The sequence below is a fragment of the Plecotus auritus genome (assembly GCF_963455305.1).
Source record: "Plecotus auritus genome assembly, chromosome: 3".
Taxonomy (NCBI): domain Eukaryota; kingdom Metazoa; phylum Chordata; class Mammalia; order Chiroptera; family Vespertilionidae; genus Plecotus; species Plecotus auritus.
In genome coordinates this window covers 187,695,716-187,722,114 of record NC_137772.1, presented here as the reverse complement: position 1 = coordinate 187,722,114, position 26,399 = coordinate 187,695,716, and the positions used below count along the sequence as shown (strand labels likewise).

Below are 26,399 nucleotides of genomic sequence, written 5' to 3'. Positions count from 1 at the left end.
TGGCGTGGGTCAGTGGTTAGAGTGTCAGCTTGTGCACTGGAGGGTTATGGGCTTGATTCCCCATCAAGGGCATGTACTACCTGTGTTGCAGGTCCAATCCCTGCCCAAGTTAGGTATATGTGGGAGGCAGTCAATCAATGTGTCTCTGTCACATCAATGTTTCTCTCTCTCTCACTCTCTCCCTCTCCCGCCACCCCCACCTTTCCTTCCATTCTCTAAAAATCAATGGAAAAAATATCCTTACTCCTAGGGTAAGGATAAAAAAAATAATGATTTCTTTCATTAATCAAGGCAGGTTAATTTATTATCTGCCTATATAACAATGTCAAAAAATCTGTTATCTACTGAAACCTTTTATACAGTGAAGGGGACCAAATTTTGCCACCTCAAAATGTGCCCTTTGGGTTATTGATTTTAAGCTGGTTATTAAGAAACAAAAGAATCAGAAAGAACCTTTGACTCTCCCCTTTCCTGCCTAAGGAAATTCTGATGGAAATACCTGTTTCAGGGAGGGAACCGGAGCATTTTGAATTAAGTATGGTAGACTGGACAGATCCTTGCAAAAACTCGTTCTTCTGGATTTCCACCTGTGTCGCACTGTTTCTGGGTTGCCCAGCAGGAATTTGTTTGCCATGTGTTCATCATTTCCTCTGCCTGTGAATTGCCTACTTCCCCTTCAAAATCCCAGACCCCTGCCCCTTCTCTTTTGTCCAAAGTGACATATAAATCTCAACTGCCCAAGGGTCTCATATTCTATGGACTGCTGAGTGTACATCTGTAAAATACACTTTGGACATTTTCTCCTGTTAATCTGTCTCATATGAATTTGAGAGCCCAGCTAGAAGGACATAGGAGTGGGAGGCAAAAAATTTTTTTGTACCCCCCACAATAGCAAGTTAAGCTCTTGTTTCCTTCATAAAGATTGATTCAAATATTAATCCAAACTGCTCTGAATCACTTTCTCTCCCTCACCTCCCCTACAAGAAGGGCCAAATAGTATTATCAGTCATCACAGAGCTCAGAGCTTTCTCTTGTATCCACATACTAGGCCACTGATTTCCTTTAACGGACAAATACCAATGGCATCAGTGTGGGTGGGACAAGTGCCATTTCCCTTATCTAGGAAAAGAGATGGGTGTCTCCTGATGGTTGAGTAGTTTACATAGACATAGAGGGAGACCTAAGTTTTATTGAGAGCAGTATTTAAATCAGTACCACTGTGCACACATTATCTCTGCATATTTTAGCACCTTGTGTTGGATTCCTGCATGTTAGGTCTTTGCTTCTGCTAAGGGACTGAGTGAATAAGACAGGAATGAGGAAGTAAAGGAGCCTTAATGACAAGTACATCCTTTCAGTGCCCACAGCCACACATCATTGAAATCATGAGGAAGGCTCTCTGGCATGGATATTAGAGGAAAAGGCCATGGAAAGGGGCCAAGTAGGAGGGATGAAAGGTTTCATCTTTGCTATTAAAATCCTATGGTTATATTTCCAAATCCCATTCTTCTTTCTTTTCACTATAATTTATTGAGTGCCAATTAAATTACCAGGTACTGTGGTAAGCCCAGTACAGGAGATCCCAAACATCTTTAAGTAGCTCTTGGTCTTAAAGGAGGGAAGGAGGGCCCGGCCAGTGTGGCTCAGTGGTTGAGCATCAATCCATGAACCAGGAGGTCATGGTTCATTCCCCATCAGGGCACATGCCCAGTTTGTGGACTCAGTCCCCAGAAGGGTGTGTGCAGGAGGCAGCCAATCAATTATTCTCTCCATCATTGATGTTTCTCTCTCTCCCCCTTCCTCTCTCAGAAATCAATAAAAAAAGAAGGAAGAAGGATGGAGATGCTAAAATAATTTATTATTATAATACATGATAATTTACAGGATGCATTGGGAACACAGAGCCAGTAAAAAGAACAGAGAAAGCAGTTTTTGAGTTGGCTTTTAGAGGACCAAGTTGATAGAGTTAGGGAGAGGGAGTTTTTTGTTTGTTTTAAGGCTGGAGTGAATATTATTTCTGTAAATGCAGGGGTTACGGAGAAATGCTTACTGTAGAACAAAGTTCCAGAAGACAGCTGATTTCTATTTTCTGTGTGTGTATATATCATGACAGTCTGTTCATAGACACAAACACTCATCCTCGTTCATAAATTATTCATACAATATTTACCTTTACCCAGTCTGAGTCGTCAGCTTTGGGTGTAGAGAATAAGGAGCCAGCTTCTCCTTCAGTGTGTGTTTGGGTGGAATGCTTTCAAAGCAATTCCTTTCTCTTGGTTCTTTTTTTTCCTAGTTCAAGGATCTTGATTAGAGCTCTCTGCTTGTCTCATACCTTCCTGATCAATTGATACCCAGGAAATTTGATATTAAGGACATTATTTAATCTTTGAAAGGGGGTTTTAAGATAATAAATACCCCTGAAGGTCAGCTTAGTTTTGCTGAGGTGAAAATTACTATCATAATCAGGGTCTTTAGGAAAATAGAGAAATTTCTGGTCAAATGATGAACCGAAGACTCAACAGTTATACCGGGGAAGTTTTATTCATCCCACTAGGCACTTTGTAGTGTGTGTAGTGGTATTAGACCCTTATTGCATACCGATTGGCATTCTGTTAATCTACTTTGATCTTGATAGACAAATCAAAATAGAAATTAATTGTGTTTTTAGTCAACTATGTATCCAGCAAGTGTTTACTAAGTAACTACTATACGTAAAGCACTATCCTAGGCGCTAGCCATACAAAGATGAGAGCAAAAACAGGTACTCGTCCTGCCCTCATACTATGTACTTAGAATTGAGTGGGAAAAATGGAATTAACCAATTTTCCATATTTATAATTACAAATGACATAACATACAAATATAAAATTTATCTCCTAACCCAGTGGTCGGCAAACTCATTAGACAACAGAGCCAAATATCAACAGTACAACAATTGAAATTTCTTTTGAGAACAAAATTTTTAAAACTTAAACTTCTTCTAACGCCACTTCTTCAAAATAGACTTGCCCAGGCCGTGGTATTTCGTGGAAGAGCCACACTCAAGGGGCCAAAGAGCCGCATGTGGCTCGCGAGCCGCAGTTTGCTGACCACGGTCCTAACCCATTCATTCTTCCCTTTTACTCTTCCTAATTATACCATCTGCACAAGTTAACAGTCATTTGTCAGACTTATTTAGCAACCAGTTCTGCAGTTTTCTCTTGCGCATTTTTGTTAACAACTACTGTTAGGTAGTCACTCTTACAGATTGGCCAGTAGTACCTCACACCCCTGATGGCTTCCAGGTTTTCATCTTGGGAAACAGGTGGATGGAGAGGCCATGAACTGAAATAGAGAACATAAGAAGGAAGATTTGAGATTAAGAAAAAAAAATAATGGTTTGAACCCACGCTTTTAAGGGAACTATAAGACATTGGAGTGGCGGTACTGAACAGGCTGGTGCCGATACACTTCTGAATCTCAGGATGGACTCGTGAAAAAGCAAGAAAATTAACAGCGAGGAACCATGAACATGTTCCTGGTTATGCAGTATATGGTTTCGAATCATTGCACATAAGTCGTTCGTGAATTCAGGGGAGTGGAATGAGATGAAGCGAGAGGAAGATGGGGAAGACTTGGGGTAGAGTCTTGGAGGCACAGCCCTTCGGGGCAGAGCAGGAGGAAGTGGAAAGTGAGAGAGGAGGTGGGAGCTGGGAGGAGGACCAGAATGGGGCTCAGGGAAGCTAGCACTTGGAGAATGAGAGACCAAGAAAGAGCAGCACTGGCAAGCAGCTGGATTGAGAGGTTCATGGGAACAAGAACAGCGTCTGAATTCTGAAATCCGCAGCACTCCTCTCACTAAAGGGGCAGGTGGGTGGGGGGTGGTTATTGTCCTGGGCCACCTTTGGATATTTGATTATTAGACAGCTAAACTTCTTCTTGATAGTTAAGATTTATCGAGAACAATTTCTTTGTTATTTAAGGACAAATGATTTGTGACCAAAGCCATTCAATTCATTTTTCACCTCACTGCTCATTCAATTTCTTCCTCTTTTTTTTTTTAAATGTGTACTTCAAGGTTACTCCCTTTATATTGTCTCGATGGTGACAGTTTTTAAAAAGGCTTTTTCAAGATTTCGAGAAACATGAATAAGTACAGAATAATTTAGCGAATGTGGGCAGTAAGTGCATGGGTGTGACAGCAAAGTGCCTTCTGTGAATTTGGAAATAAGGAATAAAACAAACAAGGGGCCAGAGCAGAGAAGGGAAAATCTCAGAGACAGAATGGCTCCAGGTCAGCAAGTTTTGACAGCAATCTTAAGAAGAAACATTAATATCTATATCAAAACTGCCGCAATCAGAGGTAGGGATGTTTAAAAGGGAAGCAGAGAACAAAGAGAACCTGAGAAGCAGAGGTTGGCTGCGGGCACTGAGCAGGGGGGGCACCCTGCCTGGTCCCTCCGTGTTCAGTTCCTGGACAGGCTGTGCCGTGGCGGCAGACATACTGGGTTTTCAAGGCCTGATGCAGTTACATTCTAATCCGGCAGAGCTCATGGTCATCTGTTTCTGTGCTTTCCCACCTGGCGCCTGGTGAGCTGGGTGCTGGAGAGCTTGCCTCTGAGTGGAAAATGTGATTCTCCTTCTGATGTCCTTCTCTGACCTCCTGGCGGTTATGTAATTTCTATTATAAATAAATGTGTAGCCCATTTATTTATAGGTGTGGCACAGTGGTTGAACGTCGACCTATGAACCAGCAGGCCGTGATTTGAGTCCCAGTCAGGGCACATGCCCGGCTTGCGGGCTCGATCCCAGTGTGGGGTGTACAGGAGGCAGCTGGTCAATGAATGATTCTCTCTCACCATTGGTGTTTCTGTTTCCTTCTCTCCTTCCTGTCTGAAATAAATAAAGATGTATTAAAAAATAAATGTCTGTTCTGCTTTCGTGCAGCGTTCTCCTTCCTGTGGGCTCCATTCGTGTGCGAGGGCATCTGGGGGCCTGAGTGAGTCTGGAATGGGATGAACTTTCCTGGTCCATGGCTCGTAACCTGAACCACGTCAAGTTCACCAAGTTATGCTCCCCGTTAAGGTCTCCAGGTAGGCAGGCAGGTGGCGCTTTCTTGGTGAACTCCGTGTCACCATAAGGCCTTCTACTGGGAACGTGTACAGGTTACTGTTACTTTTCTAACAATGATAAAATTTAATGTAGTTAGATTTAATTCCGTAACTGTAAAGATGCGAAACATATTATCTAATCTAATGTGAAGTGAATGAATGGCCATTTGTAAGCATGTCATGATTGTCCCAGATTGTATGGTGGCTCCGTGTGCTCAACTCCATGGACCAGGCCATTTCTCTGTAGCCTGATCGTCTGCGTAAGGAGCCAGGATGCTCCTACACATGTGTTAAATGCAAATCATGGATAATATCGGAGTCATTGATAAAGCTTGGTCATCGATAAAGATTTTCTCCCTAGTGATGGGCTGGTCTCTTATGAATGATAGCATTTATACAACTATATATTCGTGTGTGTTATATGTATCTTAATGCATGTAACTTTTTAGTAAGTTACATAGGTCACACAATTTAATAACACAATCTACCTTTTATATGTTTCTATATGTTTTATAGGAGAAATGATTTTTTTTCTGAAATCATTTCATATTGCTAAATTTATATGCTTTGTCAAAGAAGCATTGACAGAAAATACTCTGAGATGTAGAACAATAAAATTAGGGCTTTAAATGTTTTAGGTGAACCAAGAAGAAAACAAACTAGCGTCAGAGTTTAATAGATGCAAAATGAGAGTAAAGGCAAAACATTGACCCGGTCAGACTTGGGATAATTCTGGTCATGTGATTCTAAGAAGAACAAGTGACCAGTTTGGGATTCCCTGGTAGTCTGGTAGATCATTTTTCACTATCTGATGGTATATCTAGAGAAATAAGATAAAAAGCACATATTTTCTTTCTTCTTGACCTTGAGAATTTAGCCTGGGTTTGCTCTGTACAAACGGGAAGATCCTAGGAGAGGCATGCAGATGAGGATAGAATTAGAAGAACTGGGCTTGGAGGCTGAGCAGGGAGAATGATGATCTGAAAAGACACCCAGGTGAGATGCTTCTCGTTAGCTGTACGAATTCTTTGCTTGTTAACATCTCTGAACTCAAGTCCTGGTGTTTCCATGCTGTAGACAGGTCCTTCCCAGGGCTGTTGTGTTGTACAGCTTTGGTGAGTAGCGATGGAAAACACACCTGGCGTTCTGCAGTGCAGGTCTGCACAGCCTGACTTGGGGGCATTGGGTTGGTCCACGACAGTGCTAAGTGTGTGTGTGTGTGTGTGTGTGTGTGTGTGTGTGTGTGTTACTCTGATATCCCACTAGAGTAGGGTAGAGCTATTCCAGTATCTTAAGAAATAGATAAGAATATGCACACTGTTGTTTAGAGATAGTAATCTACGAAAAAACTTCTTTCCATAGGTAAAGAGGCAGACAAGACTCATGGTAAATTCACTGACTCTTCTATCTGAGCATTTCCATGTGACTTTTCATGATGGCCCTTCCTTGTAATCTTAATATAAACTGTATCAAGCTTCTCAGCAATTCTGGTAAGTCTGTACTTCAGCAAATACTCCAAAAAATATAGAATCCATTGGTTTATGTGTAGGCATTGAAACCGATGGTGGTGGCATTGTTGGAAAGATGGTAGCAGACAGGTTTTGCTTAACGATATAAGATTTCCTGGATGTTTTTAAAAGAATACCAAGATTTACATGACTGGAAATTTCTGCACAGAGCAGGTGACAGTGTAGCATGTTCCAAAACAGAGGTAAGAAGTCTAGCTCCTCAAGCGCCCCATGCTACAGAAGTGCAGCTGCCACGCTTGGGACCTGCACAGAGTCCACCAGTAGGCATCTTCTTCTTAGGTGGTCTTTGTACCCTGACAGCCCTTCTGACTGTTCTGGAGCTGCTGGCTGCATGCCTTCCTGCTCACCAGCTGCAGCTCACTATTTGTTGATTTTGGAGAGGAAGGAAGAGGGAGAAGTAGATAGAAACATCAATGATGAGAGAGAATCATTGACTGCCTCCTGCATGCCCCACACTGGGGATCGATCCCGCAACCCGGGCATGTGCCCTGACCTGGAATTGAACCATGACCTCCTGGTTCATAGGTGGACGCTCAGCCACTGAGCCATGCAGGCTGGGCACATTTGTCACTCTTATTAACTTGGAGACATGTACATGCCAACAAAAGCATAAGTTGCACAGTATTCATTGCAAGACTGGATGAATTGAAGGTCATGTTCTCAGGCATCCTTAGGCTTATAGCTATACATTATGGTTCCTTCCTATCGGGTTTTGACTAACCAAACTGGATCAGATCTCCCTCGGGAGCTTGTGAGAGACAAGGAGACAGGAACGGGAGCAGCAGAGGCAGCAGACGGAAGAGGAGCAGATGCCGAGAGCAACCGCGTCAAAGCACTCTGAGTCACCGGGTGACGAGTACCTAAGTAGACTCTGAGGTTGGTGGGCTTCCCTGCCTCTGCCTGCACATCTGCGTCTTTCTTTCCTGCTTCTGCTTTGCCTCCTTCTCCCTCCCGATGGCCATGGTGGAAGACGGATGCTCCACAGTTTCTGAGGTTACGTCTTCAGTTTAAGCAGCCAGCCGAGACTAGTGTTTTCCATCCAAGTGCAGCTGCCAGGGAGAGAGAAATTGATTGACCCGCCTGGGATCAGGTGTTCACAGTTGGTCCGTTCTGCTCTAACCAGGGAGACAGATTTGTGTGTATAAACATGGCTGCTGGGGCCCAGCCCTGAGGAAACAGAGATATGAGCTACATGAGAATAAGTTCTCCTATTTGAGGAGTTCCTTTTGGAGGCATATGTTACAACCTTTTATTTATATTTTTCTTTTGAAGAAATCAAACCTTCTTCCTATAGTAATAATATAGTCAAAGAAATGCACAGCCACATCTGGTTAGATGTGATTGCTTACCTGACACCTGGATCTGAGGTCTGTTCAGGTTACATTCCTGAAGCTTCAGTAGTAAAGCTGCTCTTACTACATGAGTCAGCAAGGCCCACCTAACAGAAGGAATGAAAACACCCATAAATCAGTTCATGTTTACCTGATTCCCAGTACTTGAAATCAGAGGGTAGACTCAAGACTCGCCTAACTCTGCAATTTTTGATGGACTTGTCCAAATTCATTATAGACCTTATTTTAAATAAAGTCAATATTTTTCCCCCCGTGTTGAATATTCTGGACCTCACATTTTAAAATTACTTCCTTCTTCTTTGGGCTTCAGTGACTCTGTTTTCTTCATTCTCCTCCTAAATCTTTTCCTCCAAAGTTCCCCAAATGTGCTTTATCTCCCCACTCTGTGAATAGGGGGTCAGGTTCAGTCCTTAACCTCTCTGCTCTTCTTTTTCACTAATTTTCCTAAGTCTTTCCAGTGCGTTGGAGCTGAGAATGTGTTTCTAGCTCTGATCTCTCACATAACCACTTCTTCTTTTTTAAAATATATTTTTATTGATTTCAGAGAGGACGGGAGAGGGAGATAGAAACATCAATGATAAGAGAGAATCGTTGACTGGCTGCCTCCTACTGGGGATTGAGCCCGCAATTCAGGCATGTCCCCTAACTGGGAATTGAACCGTGACCTTTTGGCTCATGGATCAATGCTCAACCACTGACCCACACTGGCTAAGGCTTAAGCACCTCTTAAAACCTTCCTTTTTCAGCAGCCTCCACACACACACCTGTTAGGTCAAGGACAGGCTCCTTAGTCTGGCATTCAGCACTCACTGTCCCTTTGGGTGACTCCTGAACTCTGAGCAGTTAGTGTTTCCTTTGTCTGCCACATTCACATTCTGTGACTTTACTGGTCTCATTAAAGTAGGTCTTCCTTAACTCCTTAACCTTCTTCCCCAAGCTTCTCCAATGGATCTAGCTCATATTATTCCTTCTTGCCCCCAACCCCCCTGGTCTTATCATCATCTGTATGGCTTATAACCTAATACTTGATTATGTACTGTCTTGGATGCACGAAATCTTTTCTATCAAAGAAGATTTTCAGTTTCTTAAGAGTAGGAAAGCTTTTGGTTATATGTACACAGTCTAGCATAGCCAGGTACTCTAACTCAGCTTAACCATACACTAAATAATGCCTGTACTGATGGATTGTGTATAAACCTCCTCCTGCTTTATCCTGTATCCCATTAAAATGATCCCATTTTAGGTTTTCCGCTAATTCAAGCAGTTTACCCCATATCGTTTCTGCAATTAGGCAGAAAGATGAGCATCTGTCAAATTAACCTTTTTGCTCTCCTTACTTGAAATGCAGTTTTAAAAAATGAGCTGTGGTTTTCTTACAATTCAGTATCTTGAGAGACATTTATTATTATTTTTCAATCAACATATTTTAATGTTTCTTTAATCTGCAGTGCAGACAGGGCCCTAAAAGCAAGTGTGGACTTTGCCCACAGCTGTACTCACCAGCCACTCACAGTCTGAGTGCATTATTTCAAAGGCGCACAGCAATCATTTACACTCTTGATTACCCAGGGGCATTTCAAACTGTTACTGAAATGCATCCATCCCTGGAGTAACCATCTGCGAATGGTAGCACCATAAGGTAGAATGATGAGCGACTAAATCTAATTGATATGCAAAAAAGGAGAATTTCAGCTGTCCAGCTATGGAGATTAAAATTCAACCTTTAGTTGGCTGAGCGTTTCAGCTAAATTTTTTATCGTAGTATCTAGTTCAAGAACTCATTGTCTTAGGATTCGCAAAGAGAGAAAAACAGCCCTTTCCCCCACTAAGAACATCTAAAAGTATATTCTTCAATATATGTTTACTAAAAAATAAATAAATAAAACTCTACAGAGAAAGGAAAGTCCTTGTAAAATGCAAGGGGATTGCCACTGTTATTATAGAATACCCTAAGAGCAGTCCATTTCCCTGTTTGTACATTTGCTTGCAGTTCAAGATCCCTGAGAGATAAAAAAGCATATGCTTTATTTTACCATTTCAACTGCATTAAAATAGAAGAAACTATTGGGAGCAATATTTTTTAGGATATTAAGATATATTTGCTTATATTAAATGGGTTTTATAACAATGCCTTAACATCTTCGAAAATGTTCTCCACCTTCATTATGACATGTAACCCTGAGAGAGTACTTAACTTCACTGTCTGGCTAGATGTTCAAAGCCCTCGCAGCGATGCCAGCCCAATTGGAATTACCTAGGACTCCTACAGACCAGCGTATACTTCAGAAAAGATACTCCATGGCGATTTATGTGTCTGTGTGGACAAATAATACCTTAAAATGGCGTGAGGTCTTGCAATAGCCCTGCTGTTGCAGCCCACTGAGAGATAACTATTCTCCTGAGGTTTGCCCCAGTGGGTGGAAGTAAAATAGCAGCTCCCGTCAGTCTGTGACGGAAGAGGATTATCAGACATTTGTAAGGGGACAACAGCACATGCAGGCCTTCCTGCAATCAAATTGCACTTAAAAATGATGGCTCGTCCAAGGGTATTTGTGTGCATTGTTAAGGTACACTGCGGTCCAGGCACCAGGCAAACAGCATTCTTTCAGTGGTGGGACAGCATATCTCCCTGTGTGTGAAGTGCCTGCTTTTGTCCTGTGTTTGCCAGGGAGGACGCAGTGCCATCTTCTCTGCTCATTCCCAGCTCTGGGATGAATTGATAAAGGGAGATAGTCGAGGGCAGCTTCAGCTGGAGCTCAGGTTCCCAGCTATCATATTGCTGAAATATAAGGACATGCTTAAAGCTGTTGAAGGGAAGCACAGCAGGGTTCTGTTGGCTCCGGATGGCAGCATTTTGAGTTATTTGGCACCCGAGACCTAGATCATTTGCCCTAAAGTTTCAATATGTTTTTGGTGTTTGGGCTCCAGATACTTACTGTTCTCTTCTCAAGAGCTGTGAATTCGCTGTCAAGTTGCAGGTTTACATTTTAAAATAGTGCAGTGATGACATTCCTAATCTTGTCTTGGTATTACTGCAAGCAGGGAACCTATGTATTTCAGACACGGGTGTTTAGATCAACCAAAGAGCTTCGTATGACAGTCCTAGAAGCAGTCAAAGCTGCTTTTATACTCTTAGTAAATTATTTGAAAATGACTTGTATTTGAATTCTCTTCTCCAAATAGGGAAAAATCTGCAAAATTGTTATATATATATGTTTGTATGTGTATGTATATGTATCTATTTATATAAAAAGCCAGCGACTGGAACATCGTAACGAGCAGAACGACCAGTCGCTATGACACCCACTGTGGCTGGCAAACTGGCCTGATCAGGGGGTGGGGCCGGTTGGCTAACCTCCCTTGGCCCCTCCCCCCAGCCGGCCCTGCCCCTGACCACCCCCACACACACCAGTCAGGGGCGGGGCCTGCTGGCAAATTGCCCATGGCCCCCCCACCCCCCCCAGCCAGCCTGGCCCTGATTGGTTGGGGTGGGCCGGCCAGCCAACCTCCCGCCATCTTCTCCTCCCGACAGGCCTGGCCCTGATCCACCAACTGGGGCCAGGCCAGCCGGACCCCTCCCATGCATGAATTCGTGCAAGAGTAGGCCTTCACAGCCACGGTGGCTGTCTCAATCCCTCCCTCGCAGCCGGGGCAGCTGCCTTGATCCTGTGGCTGCAGCCCGGCTTTGTCCAGAAGGTCGTCTGGTCAAATTAGCATATTACCCTTTTATTATTATAGATGTGTGTGTGTGTATATATATATATACATATATATATATATACACACCAAGTGGCCAGATTATTATGATCTCTGAATGCATAATAATCTGGCCACTCTGTGTGTGTGTTTGTGTGTATATATGCACATTTACACACATATAAATATATTATTTGCACACATACAATACATTACATATACAACTCGTATGTTGTGAGGCATTTTGTTTAGTCTTATGTAGTGTGTGATGCTGTTTTATGTGTGTGAGGTGCTGTGTTTACTAATGTGTCTGTGCTTATATCTCTATATCCTAAGATTACTATCCATTTAACAGCATTGACACTATAACATTGACCTAGACTAAATCTCAAAAAATCCTTAAATTTTAACTCTCTAAACAATTTCTCTAACATGATGGTAATATTTTATGCTGAGTAAGTGCTATTATGATAATTGTAATGTTGACATTTATAAATCAACTAATACTTTTGTAGACAAGCAGATTCTCTGACTTGCAAACTACTTTTCACAGTCAGCACTAACCTATTGTACCATGTTGCCTTCCAAGAAAGAGAGTAGTGGACTCTAGTTTAGACCTTTAAATTATTTATTCCTTAAACAGTTTATGCTACATGGTGTAATTCACTTTTGAAGAGCATTGTTTCCAGAGCAAATTCTGGATCTATTACTTGCTAAGCTGTGAAACTTAATATCCCTATGCCTCAGTCTATTCATTTGTAGATAATGGGATCTACCTCTTAGGATTTTATGTCTTTGTCTGTCTATACATTTTTATGTATGCATTAATACATCGTATTTTTCTGTCCTCTTTCTCTCTAGAGGACACCTACATGTATATACATATACAGAATGAGCTAATATATATCAGTGGTTTTTAACTGGGAGTAATTTTGCCTTCCTCTCTTTCTCTGGGGACTTTAGCCGGTGTCTGGAGACATTTTGGATTGTTCACAATTAGGAGTTCCTACCTGCATATATTGTGTAGAGGCCAAGGTGCTGCTAAATGTCCTGCAGTGCAGAAGACAGCCCCCCAAAACAAAGAATGATCTGACCCAAATATCAATAGTGTCGAGGTTGATTATCTCTAGATTAGTGTAAATCAACTGTCATCAATCCGAATACATTTGTATAGGGGGGAAGGGGAGAGAGAGAGAGAGAGAGGGAGGGAGGGAGAGGAAGAAAGACAAGTGAGCATACAGATATTAAATGAGTTAGTAAATATAAAACACTTTGAACTGTTGCCTGGAATATAATTACTGGTAGGTATATGTTATAATAAATTATTTTTCTAAACTACAGTTCTGGTTTTCACAGGCTTAAGATATAGTAATGTTGGATGTTAATTAGCACATGTTTTGAAAATATTAGATATTGAGTCAGCAGATGAAATGTTTTAGAAATCACTCTGTTATAATTATTTTGAGTCTAGAGTCTTATTTTCAGAGACAAGTACTTGATCCCTGCCTCTGTGTATCAATTTGAATTTCATTTTTTATGCTTATGCCTTTTTATAGTGTCCTTTGTATATGGATGCAAACATTAGTGAAGGACCCAGGCCCGCACCTATGGATGCTAGGAGTTTGCCTTCTCTAGAGAGCATGAAGTGTTGGTAGGACAGACATTTTGCTGATGTGCAAATGCGGGTGCTTGGTTATTATTTTTGAATAGTTTGTATTAACAGATTTTCAGACCTACCCCTAAACATGTTGGAGACCTAGGACAAGAGGACAAATGGAAACCTGTACATTCTGTGTCTAAATTTTAAGAGTGATAAATCAAGGGTGCTCCCCATCTTTTCTGCTTTAAAAATACTCCCATAAATATGCTTAAAATAAAAATAATCACTCTTATTGAGGCTGTCTGGGTAAAAAGAGCTGTCTGACTTAAATTACCTTTAATTTGAGAAACTAAGATGGCGGCATAGGTAAACACCTAAACTGCTGCCTTGCACAACAATTTCAAAACTACAAATAAAAGACAAAACGGACATCATCCAGAACCACAGGAAGGCTGGCTGAGTGGAAATTCTACAACTAGAAGGAAAGAGAAAAGCACACTGAGACTCACAGGAGCTGCGGAAGGCAGAGGTACGGAGGCACACACGTGCGGAGAGGGCTGGCAACTGAGTACGTGGCTGGCTTTCTCAATCGGGAGGGAGAAAAAAGCTCCCGACTGCTCTGAATTCCAGTTCCGGGTGAGACTCTGGGGACCCAGACTCATACGGGGAGAAACTGGACTGTCTAGCAGCGGGTGAAACTCGAGGGTGGCTTTCTCTCAGAGGTGCTTGCAGTGATTACTGCGGGACACTGAGACCCAGGGGCCTCTTAGGGCAGGGCTGACGAGAAGCCAGCGCTGTTTGCCCTGCCCTGTGATCCCGCCTCAGGAAGCCATAGCTGTTTGCTCTGCCATGAGACTCCACCCCATCCAAGCTGAGCGCAGAGGCTTTTGCTTATGAATGGCCTGGTCCTTTGAATTTTAAACTTACCTACAGCTGAATCAGTGAGACCCAGAACATCCAAAAGAAGGCCCAAGGCTCTGCAGCAGCTTGCATTGCTTCACAGCTGGGCTTCATCTGGGCACCTCCAAAACCCAAACAAAGAAGAGGAATCTGCAGATCTCTCCATAGCTCCTGCTGGGTGGCCTCAGGCAGAGGCTAAATTAGCACCTCCTTGGAGATCCAAGAGCCAGTGTACCCAGGGATCAGAGTGGGACCATCCAGATTACAACTCCTCAGATCCATAAGGGACACGCTTAGGGGGCAGACTCAGTGAGCACCAAAGCCCCACTGAAGCAAGTCTTGTCTCATAAGGGTGTCTCCAGCACAGAAGTTCTCCCATCATAGACACAGCTGATCCTTACAGCCAATTAGCCTGGAGGTCAATTCCCCCCAGTGATACCAACAGCAATCAAGGCTTAACTACAACAAGACTGTGCACACAGCCCATAAAGGGGTGCACCAAGAGTGTCCACCTCAGGTAACTGGGGAGGCTGAGCCACTGGGCCCTATAGGACACCTAGCACACAAAGCCACTCTATCAACTCAGAGAAGCAGCCAAAATGCGGAGATAAAGAAATAGGTCACAAATGAAAGAAATGGAGGAAAGCAAACAACTGGATATAGAGTTCAAAACCACGGTTATAAGGTTTTTTAAGAATTTTCTAGAAAAGGCCGATAAATTTAGCGAAACCCTTGAGGATATGAAAAAGGACCAACTAGAAATTAAGCATACACTGACTGAAATAAAAAATATTATACAGAGATCCAACAGCAGACTAGAGAATCGCAAGAATCAAGTCAAAGATTTGAAATACAAAGAAGCAAAAAACACCCAACCAGAAAAACAAAAAGAAAAAAGAATCCAAAAATATGAAGATAGTGTAAGGAGCCCCTGGGACAACTTCAAGCCTACCAACATCCGAATTATGGGGTGCCAGAATAAGAGAGAGAGCAAGATACTGAAAACCTATTAGAAGAAATAATGACAGAAAACTTCCCCCACCTGGTGAAAGAAATAGACTTACAAGTCCAGGAAGCACACAGAACCCCAAACAAAAGGAATCCAAAGAGGACCACACCAAGACACATCATAGTTAAAATGCCAAGAGCAAAAGACAAAGAATATTAAAAGCAGCAAGAGAAAAACAGTTAGTTACCTACATGGGAGCACCCATACGACTGTCAGCTGATTTCTCAACAGAAACTATGCAGGCCAGACGGGAGTGGCAAGAAATATTCAAAGTGATGAGTAGCAAGAACCTTCACCCAAGATTACTCTACCCAGCAAAGCTATCATTCAGAATTGAAGGGCAGATAAAGAGCTTCACAGATAAGATAAAGCTAAAGGAGTTCATCACCACCAAACCAGTATTATATGAAATGCTGAAAGGTATCCTTTAAGAAGAGGAAGAAGAAAAAGGTAAAGATAAAAATTATGAACAACAAATACATATCTATCAACAAGTGAATCTAAAAATCTAGTGAATAAAAAATCTGATGAACAGAATAAACTGGTGAATGTAATAGAATCAGGGGCATAGAAAGGGAGTGGACTGACAATACTCAGGGGAATAGGGGTGGTGGGGGGGTGTGGGAAGAGACTGGACAAAAATTGTACACCTATGGATGAGGACAGTGTGGGGGGTAAGGGCAGAGGGTGGGGTGGGAACTGGATGGAGGGAAGCTATGGGGGGGAAAAAGAGAATTGTAATAATCTGACCAATAATGATTTATTTAAAAAATTTAGCTTTAATTCTTATAATCTGCTATGAAAATCTGAATCATCTTAAAATATACTTAAAACATTGCATTTGTGTTTCCTATTCATTCACTCATTCATGTAATAAATTAGGGTTTATTATGTACAAGATACTGAGATAGGTAGATATCCTATTAATGCTGAAACCTACGTATTTTAAAATTTATCTTTATTGTTGAAAATATTACAGATGTCCCCCTTCCTCCCCATTGACCCCTTCCCCCTTCCTTACCCCCTTCTGTTCTCTCCCCAGGCCTTCACTGCACTATTGTCTGTGTCCGTGGGTTATGCATATATGCATAGAAATTCTTTGGTTAATGTCTAGGGTTGGGGGCTCCCCTTCCCTCTGAGATTTGTCAGTCTGATGCATGCTTCCATGTCTCTGGATCTATTTTGGGTGAAACATATTTTTTATATTATTAAGTTTTAGATATCACACACATATATACATTTTGCATTGATTTTTCTTTTCCCCCTTATATAATTAAAAGTTAAAACAAATGAAGGTAGATATGTTTTTAAAATATTTTTTTATTGATTTCAGAGCGAGGAAGGGAGAGGGAGAGAGAGATAGAAACATCAGTGATGAGAGAGAATCATCGATGGGCTACCGCCAGCACATCCCCCACTGGGGATCAAGCCCGCAACTCCGGCATATGCCCTGATGGGGAACTGAATCGTGACCTCCTGATAGATGGGTCGACATTCAGCCACTGAGTCTCACTAGCCAGGCAAGGTAGATAGATATTTTAATTGTACTTAAGCTCCATCTACATTTCTTTATTTTCAATAAGACTGTGACATAACCTTATAATTAGCTAATATATTTAAAACATTTTTATAGGATGGGTTAACTCTATGACTTCATAAGCAGTATCTTTATTATCTGTCTGGAAGCCTTAACGATATAATACCCAATACTGTCCATAATCTGTTCAGATCCAGAAAGAAAAATGATTTGAATGTCATCATGTCTTCAGACTCACCCAAATCCAGTCTTTTACCTGACCCACTGAGCCCCCCACGTTCATGGTAAAAGACCTGAGCCTGAAGACACCCGTTGCCAAATCATCACCCATCGAAATGCTGAGTGGTAACCCTTCCAGGCTGGAAGATGGCGTGCTGTATAACAAATGAAAGGGAGCTGACACTGGAAAGAACATTAGTGAAATCAATATTATTCAACCAGAGACACAGGCTGCATTAACGCTCTGTCAATATGACCAATTATTTTCCTCAGCACTGACATCCTGATTGTATTTTTTTTCTTTGTCTTTAGGAGAGAATAGTTTTGCTTACCGTAACCGTTAAATTGTAGCCATTTGCCAGAAGAAGGCCTTCTTGGAAGTTTTGCATTGTCATCGTTGCTGGTTTCAATTGGTCTTGATTTGATATCTATACTGATTATAACTTTCCTTAGTTTAACGGTTAAGATCAGTAAACTGAACTAAACATTCAGTAAGTTGATATGAATTCTAGAAGTTCCTGATGGTATTCGCTGCCCGGGGAATAAGATGGAAGGAAAGCAGGCACAACTTTAAGAGTAGTCAGAGTTTGTAAATAAATATTTATTTGTATAATTATTTTGTTTATTTCTGTTCCCTCAACTAGGCTGTAAGTTCTCTAAGGGCAGGGGTGTATATATTTTGCTTTTCCATTGAATTCTTGTCACCTAGTACAGTATAGTGTCTGGTAAATAGAAGGCTTTAGGTAAACATTTTTTTTTTAATTTCTTTATTGATTAAGGTGTTACATATGTGTCCTTCTTCCCCCATTACCCCCCATCCCCCCCTCTCATGCCCTCACCCCCCTGTTGTCCGTGTCCATTGGTTAGGCCCATATGCACGCATACAAGTCCTTTGGTTGATCTCTCCCCCTTACCCCCACCCTCCCCTGGGTAAATATTTTTTAATGCATATGTAACTGCATGGATTTTTGTTCAATTTTCTGATATTGCGAAGCTGCCAGCCTCTATACTCTACTGACAGGATCAGGAAACTGCACATACCATTGCTGGTTCCAGAACCAAGCCATGCTTGCTATACTGTGCACCAGCAAATGGATGCTCCCTTCATGACTCATGAAGCAAGGGAACAGACACTGTAATCTCTGGTAGCACTGCCTCAGAGAAGGAAAATACCTTCATGATCAGGCTTGAGAGCGGAAACAGTGTAACCTCAGCCTCATTTCTGCTATTTAAATACCATGAGTGTGTCTGTGGTGGACCCTAAATCACATTAAAAAACCTAGCTGCAAAAGAATCTGGAAAATACACTCGTACATGAAAATCTATTATGATGGAAAATTCGTGTGTTTTTTTTTTTCCATCATAGAATCTGCACTTCCTATTAGTAAAAAAATTTGATGAATAATGGTTAGAATTATAATGCGTAACATTTCTTGTTCAGTTACCATTAGTCATTTTGAAGTAAGATTATACCCATTTACAGATTTGGAAAATGGGGCTCAAAGAGGGCAAAGAGAATTTGTCTTCAGATAGCATGAAGTCTCTGGAGCCCATATGCTCAACCACTACCCTACACATGTCTATTATATTTTGGCACTGAAACATTTTCACCTACATAACGTTCTTCCAAAGATTGCTAACAGAATATAAATTGTGGAGAAGGTGGAATAGACACAGTAGGTTGGTGCTTAAGATCTATTCCAACTTCTTTCTAACGAGTCTCCTTTCAAACAGAGGCTGGAATATTAAAAGTTGCATTTTCATGGCACATAAACTAATTACTAAAATTCTGTGGCACACCAAAAAGTATTTTTTTCCGGTGTGACTAAAATCATAGGTATAATTTTGATTCTTTCACACCTGATGGCTATTGTTATATTGACTGTTGTAATTTTTTAAATTTGACAATCTGAGGGAAAAGAGGTCAGTGTCCCTGACTAAATAGGTATTGATGATTTAAAAATGCTTGTGGCACACCGGTTGACAATCACTGTTTTAGACAATCATCTGTGAACAGGATTCACTAATGGTCACCATCAGGCCAAGGCAGTTAAGAGCCAGTGTGTTTCCTTTATCTCTTTCTTCCCCTGCTACAATGAACTTGGAGGTGGTATATTCAGATGGCATGGCTGGAAGAGGTCTGCCCAACCTACTTTTGACTTTACCTGAGTGAGAAATAAACATTTGTTGAGTTAAACCATTGAGATTTACAGATCTGTCTATTGTAGCAGCTTCTGTTTATTATTCTGATAATTTATGTAATTTATCTTGTTTACCAATGGTTTTGATTTACTGTCATACTCCCCACTCCCCATTATGCACCAATTCTCATTAGTGCACATAACACTCAGTTCTTTCCACCATGTAAACTGAATTCAGAGTATATGGTTCAAAAGTGAAAGACTAAAGAAAGCTTGCTATCATATAATCTATTTTTGTCTCTTTTCTCTTTTTTATTGACATCAAAGCAGTCAATATTTTAGACTGCAACGTTTTCACTGAGTTGAGGAAAATAAATGGATTGTGAAAGTCCCTGTTGTTAAATGAAACTTTATGGTATTTGTTTTAGAGGCAATGAAGGTGATTAGAAAAAGCCAAATATAACCTGTCTCTGTCTGCTCCTTAGTTGTGAGGGTCAAAGGGGGAAGTTGCAGCCTGCATTCAGTAATCCCTTTCAGGAGCTCATTTGATGGTTAAAGAGAAAGATTGTTCTTTAAGGGCCTCAAAGGACAAAAGTGAATCCATTAGCACTCTAACTGTTGCAGGGAAAAAATATCAAGAGGCAAAATGGATTTTAGAAGGTCACAGAAGCTAATTGTCAGTATTTATGCTCTTCATCAAAATTATTTTTAATGAGCTCCCCGATAGCTGTGCATCCTGGCAGTGGAGGTGAAATGGCAAGTCTGGGGTCTTAGGGCTGCAATCAGCTCACACTGCCCTGCTTTTGCTGAACCAGCGGGAGATCTCCCGTTGAGAAAGATCTTCATGGGACATGATAAGTCAGACAAAGCATCCTTGAGAGCTTGCATTTGACATTAGAGGTCAGAGGAACTGCAATAAAGATGAATTGGGTTCATGAGTATAAAATAGAATATTATGAGGGTAAAGACTAGAATTACTGGAAGACATATTTGGAAAAGACCCCAGGATTGACTGTTCAGATGTGTATAACAGTATTTGAGGAGATGTTCTGTCAAAATTCATTTGTCCAGAGGATTTGGCCGGTAGCCTCAAGCTCATTTAGCACTTGACTGATTTGCAGAGTTGCAAGGATTGAACTATTCAAAAACAAAATACAATAAAACAATGCAGAATTGTGGAGAAGTGCATGGGGACCCGGTCAGGAATTCTAAGGGGGCTCTTTATAAAGGGAAATTTGTAGATCGTCTTTATTGAATTGTTTCTATGAAAAAGGTTTGTCTCAGTTAACAGACTGTTAATCAGACTGAATTTCCAAAGGCTGTTACAGAATTTATTAAACTGTGATAGTTCTCAATTGGAGGCTATTTTGCCCTCCAACCCTAATTTCTGGTTGTCACATCTAGGGGAACGCTACTGGCATCTAGTGGGTAGAGGCCAGGGATGTTTCTAAACACCCAAACATCCTACATTGCACAGGGTAGTATGTACACACACACACACACACACACACACACACACTCACACTCACACACACACATCATTCAACTAACAATGTCATGCCTGCCAAGTTGAGAAACCTTGAGTTAAAGTAAACCAGAGAACTTGCATTTAAATGAACAGAGGGATAAAACTGGGAAATGAAAGCTAAGCACATTTGGTAAGCCTGTACCCAGCACAGTGCCTAAAGTGGGATTATTGATGGAGCAACCTACCTCGGTGTGATCATAGGATCAGCAACCCTTGCAGTCCTAGGTTGGAACCCTTGGCTGAGGGCACATTTCTAGACCTCTCTAAGCTTCAGTTACTAAAAGCATGGGAATAATAATACTTGCCTTGAAATTTTTTTGTGACAATTAAATGAGAAAACATAGTAAGTGCTTGTCACAGTGCCCGACAATCTTAAAATGCCCAATAAATGGTAGCTAGTATAGACATAGAGATAAAAATTGAAAAGATATACACTATAATGTTTGTATTGGTTATCCCTGTGTCATGGGTTTTAAGTTTCTATTTCTTAGATTATATTTAAAAATTTTCTACCATAACATACATTTTTTATAATAAGAAAATAATAAACTCATTTAAAATCAATTAAAAAGGAAACTTTAGGCTCCATACCATACATACTAAATATTCTGTTCTATTTTTCAGAGCCAAGTCTAGGTTATCTGGATCATAAAACAATTGGATATTTTCAGCTACTACCTGATTGATGAGTATGTGGAAAGCTGTGTTACTGGAATGAAATGAAAACGAGAAATAAAATGGTTGCCAATATTCTGAGATAGCAAAAGCAATGATGCGTTATGACAGACTGGAGAATGGGTTATAGGATTTTGTTTTGCTGAAATTATTCATATGTATTCATGTTTTGCTTAGACTTCAAAATTATTTCTCCTTTTATGGGCAAATAGCAAAAACAAGGAAGTAGCCCTAACTGGTTTGGCTCAGTGGACTTTGGACTGAAGGGTCCCAGGTTCGATTCCGGTCAAGGGCATGTACCTTGGTTGCGGGCACATCCCCAGTATGGGGTGTGCAGGAGGCAGCTGATCGATGTTTCTCTCTCATCCGATGTTTCTAACTCAATATCCCTCTCCCTTCCTCTCTATAAAAAAAATCAATAAAGTATATTTTAAAAAACACACAAAAAACAAGGAAGTAGCTAAGAGTCATTCTTATTTGATGTGGATTTTCCTAATGTCAAGTCACATGTGATTAAGGGAAACTCAGGAAGAGTCATGTAGTGGTTAAGAGCACAGACTCTGCAGGCTGGTTTTCTTGCATCAAATCCCCAGTCCTATCACTTAATTAGCTTCTTGATCTTGGGGAAGTAACTTAGCTTCTTTGTAACTTAGTTTCCAAACCTTTAAAAAGGAAATAATAATGTCCCTGTAATATGAAGGGTAAAGGAGAATATGTATGTGTGTGTGTGTATTCCCTTTAAATATATATATTCCCTTTAAACAATGCCTGACTCATAAAAGGGACTATATAAGTGCTTACTATTAGTCTGGAAAATTGGATATATCTTTAATCTTAATTTTTTTAATCTATTGCAAAGAAGACAAAACACTAACGTTGATAAAACAAGGTAATAGACGTTCATCAGCATCTAAACAGGATATACCAGATTGCTGCCCCCATGTTAATTAATTCTGCATTAATTGGTTCAGTAGCATTGGTGTGTGTTCTATGGCTCATTCAGGCTGTTGGTTACATCAAGAATATCATGTTATTTAGAAGTAGCTATGAATGCATGACCGAAGCTTTTCCAAGTTGTAGTTCTTGGTCAAACACTTTTCTCACCTCTCCCACTTTTTCTCAAGGAGGGCCTTCACTTTGTGATTGAACCATGAGATAAAGTCTGAGAAAGCACACTTGGTGGAGTTCTGGGTAGGAGAGTGGAGGATTCAAAGTTCCCTTTCTCCTGGTGCAGCTTCTTGTTCCTTGTTTTCTCTTTACACAGTAAGACTTGGTCTCCGTGGGCCTTCCGCTCAGTTCAGGACCGAGGAGCAAGGCCAGGTGAGGGGCCCTGGGCAAGGAATGGAAGCCAATTGCTCAGGTGGTTTTATTCTGGACTTTGAGGGAAAAGGATGGGAGGAGAAGTGGAGTGGTGCTTGAGACTGAGATGAGGACAACAGTTACCTGGCATTTGGCTGATAGAAGCTCTAACCACTACATGACTCTTCCTGAGTTTCCCTTAATCAACAGTGGTTGATCACTGGTAATGTTGATGTTGAGATTTTCCTGCTCAAACTGCCTAGTTCAGGGGTGGGCAAACTTTTTGACTCGAGGGCCACAATGGGTTCTTAAACTGGACCGGAGGGCCGGAACAAAAGCATGGATGGAGTGTTTGTGTGAACTAATATAAATTCAAAGTAAACATCATTACACAAAAGGGTACGCTCTTTTTTTTTATTTCAATAGTTTTATTCATTTCAAACATTTTAACACCAGTGTTGATGCTAATGTGCAGTGGTGCATGTTAACACAAATGCCCTGTAGCACGCATTTTTACAGGCGCAAGGGGGTGAAGCAAACGCAGCACAAAATGCATTTGTTTTGCCGCTAACACATGCAGTTAGTGGCCACAGTAGCGTTACTGATACCACATCCGTATCAGCAAAAAAATGCAGCCGCAGCATGGCTAGTGTGACATGTCCTCTGTGTGTCTTTTTCCCTGCTGCGCGCGTCCTCAGTGGGAAAAAACACTGCAGTGGATACAAGCCCTAAAAGCTGAAAGTCTTTGTTGTTTTATTAACAAGTCATTGTGATGTACAGAATGTGGGAACAGGAGAAAATTGTGTTTGAGTAGAGCTCTTAATCTTACCTCAGAAAGGCTCTGATACTGTGCTCGCCAGGGGCGTGTCTCCCTACATCACCATGATAACGTGTCTACGCATTCCCAGGGTGATGTCGGGAGACGTGTCCGCGGGCATTACAAGGAGCCTCTGGAAGATTGAGAGGTTGTTCCTTCTACTGAATGGGCGGGTATAAATCCGCCCACTCAGAAGAAGGAGCTGCGGCCGTGTTTCCTGACGTTGCCATGTTAACACTGCTGCTGGTGAAGGAGCGGAGGGGAGAGCAAGAGAACCCTCCGCTCTTTCGGCTCTGCGGGCCGGATAGAACAGCCGAACGGGCCGGATCCGGCCCGTGGGCCGTAGTTTGCCCACGGCTGGCCTAGTTTGAAAGTGAGGCAAGCATTTGGTCAGGTTCTGTGTGCATCCAAAATGGGTTCCTAAGAAAAGAATTCTGACTGCGTGCCTGTCTGTCGTGAGAAGATGGGACAGCCTTGTACCTGGATGGAAAGTGTGGACTGGAGCCTGTATTTCCATAATAGAAGTGGCTCAATGATGAACCCTGATACATTTAAGGATCTGGGCTTAGTCAGCACTCTAGACTCTAATGAAGAATTGTATCATGGACTGTCAAATTTCTCATGAAAAAAAATTTTAATATTTTTATTTTAGTGGTGAAAAATATTTTTAAGAAAAATAATATATAAAGTAATATTTACAGTAATACTTAGCAGGAACACAATACATAGTTGTTGAATTGTTGAATGTATTCAAAGTATTTGAAGTTTAGTCTCTGTATTTTTGGCTTTTGAATTCTACCATAAGAGCCTTTGAGGCCTCCTGAGAAGGAGAGCATGTAAGGAAGGAAAGGTGTAGCTTTATCTTGATCCATTATACACTAGACTTCTCTAGAAGGTTCTCTTTGAAGAAAAGATTTCTCTGCTAACCAGTTTGAAAACTTCTCTGTCAGCAAATGACATCTTACCCTTGGGTCACCTAGGTCACTGGACAGCTATCATTTGAAGGCTACCCATGTTGCTTTAGCTTCCTTCCCAAAGAAACACCTCCATCAAATTGTGTTTCAAAGTTATGCTTTTAAATTATATTTAAGGTTCATATAAGAACTGGGGTTTTTTTTTCCTGTGAAACTGTAGAATATAGGTTCAAACCCATATTCCCCACATAAAGCCCCACATGAATTATATCTCTGAGTTTCATCCTAAGAAAAACCTTATTTATATAGAGAATGAGTACATTTTCTCTTCTCTGACAAGGCAAATTCTGTAATTATTTCCAACTTTTCCTCAGACATCCTGAAATTCTGACCTATGTTTTATGCACAATCATAAAGCCCTATTAAATGATATTGACTTTTAAAAAGGGTTGGAATATTTGTTTCCTCTTAGTTCTTTACCTATTTCCCCTATTTTTATTACTTTCTTTCCATTTTATTATATATATATCTTTGCAAGCTGCCTCAAATGCTTTTTGGAATGAGGCTGGATATAAATTCAATAAATAAAATATGTCCACTTATAAACAAAAGCTTCTTGGGACAGAGCCTAAACATTACTTATAGGAAAAGATCTGGTTCCCCACCTTCTGCAAGAATATTGTTTGCTCATGCCCTATATTGTACTGTACTCTTTGAAGGTTACAGAATTTTAGTTAGCATATCAGCATATGAGAAGGCTCAGGCATCTATATGCTGTGTTTATAGCAGGTGAAGGCTTACTTTCAAAGTGTCACTTTACAGATTATAGTTATTACTCTCTTGGAATGGTATATTTTGTGTGCCCAAAATTTGGCAAAGGGTCTTACTGGTTTGGACAGAGATTACTAGAGCACAGAATTAGAATTTGAAGTGACAGAGATTATCTAAGAGAGAAAGCAGATGGGAGGGAAGGACAAAGGGAGGAGAGGGGCGGCGGGGGGGGGGGGGGCGAGGGGGAAGAAACTGCTAGGGTCATGCTCACCTAGTTTTAAGTTCTTTCAAGTTTTGCCTCTTCTCTTACAAATGTGGTAGCTTAAAGATAGATCAGACACCCTAAGACAACAATCATTTCCTCCAAATCTAGTTCTCATCAACTCTTTAGAAATTATTAGCCACTTACTTTACTTTGGTTTTCCTCTCTGAAAAATTACTTAAACTTATATATAGTTACCAGATATATTCATTAAATACTTCTCTAAGAAACATGTATGTATTGGAATCTAATAAATATTGATTGGATAAATGAATGTGAACTCTTAGGAATCACTTATTCCACAAATGATCTGTTACCAAGATCTCCAGAAGCTATTTTTGTATTAAAACAAAACAAAACAAAAAACTAGTCTGCTTCTTCCTACAGAGTTTTAAAACAGCTTTTGCATAATGATCTTGAACATATTTTAAACTTATTTATGGTAGAAATAAAAAGGCATCATCACATTTTTCTTTTGGGTAGTTCATTTCCCCTCTCCCCCTCATGACTTCGTAGGTGTTCTTTGTCTATTATGAATGTAATAGACTTTGTCTATCTTGAAAATAGTTTTTCCTTTTGTACGGTTTCTCTATTGAGTTTATGTGAGGCCACTGCCAGCATGGCCTGGGTTCAAAGACTTGGAGAAAGGCTGACGCGCAAATTAATACACAAGACAAGAAATATAAATTTGGAAATTATGGGGGAAACCAGTTGTGAGCTTGGTACAAGGGACCAAGTTCCACTGAGTCTCCCTTCCCATCTGCCTTTTATTTACTAGAATACATAATGGCCTTTTAGGAATGCAAACAGACATATTAAAGGTGATGTTTAGTAAACAGTAAAGAGATCACCAGGTTTGGGGGCTTGCCTTCAGCTATTGAGTCAGCAGCAGGTAATAACAATGCAGACATCCAGCCTTCTGAATATCTAAAGCCCCATTCCGCCTCCTGACCAGACTTCTCGAATTTATATTAATTACTGTTGATCTTGGCTTCCAGCAAGTTTATTTATATATCTTTTGCCCTACGAAATGTGAGATGCCTACATAATCAAATGTATT

The 26,399-nt window shown here is 40.9% G+C and overlaps 1 protein-coding gene across 6 annotated transcripts in view; it reads left to right on the top strand.

The window, feature by feature from the left end:
* BICD1 (BICD cargo adaptor 1) overlaps positions 1-26,399 on the top strand; it is a 210,101-nt gene that overhangs the window by 42,312 nt on the left and 141,390 nt on the right. The window contains exon 2 of one of the 6 annotated variants that reach the window (XM_080661297.1): positions 6,453-6,580. The exons of the other annotated variants lie outside the window; for them this stretch is intronic. Within the exon in view, the coding sequence (XP_080517423.1) occupies positions 6,453-6,542 (90 nt within the window). The 3' untranslated portion in view covers positions 6,543-6,580. Of the gene's footprint in view, positions 1-6,452; positions 6,581-26,399 lie in introns of those variants that run through there. 6 annotated transcript variants of the gene reach the window in all.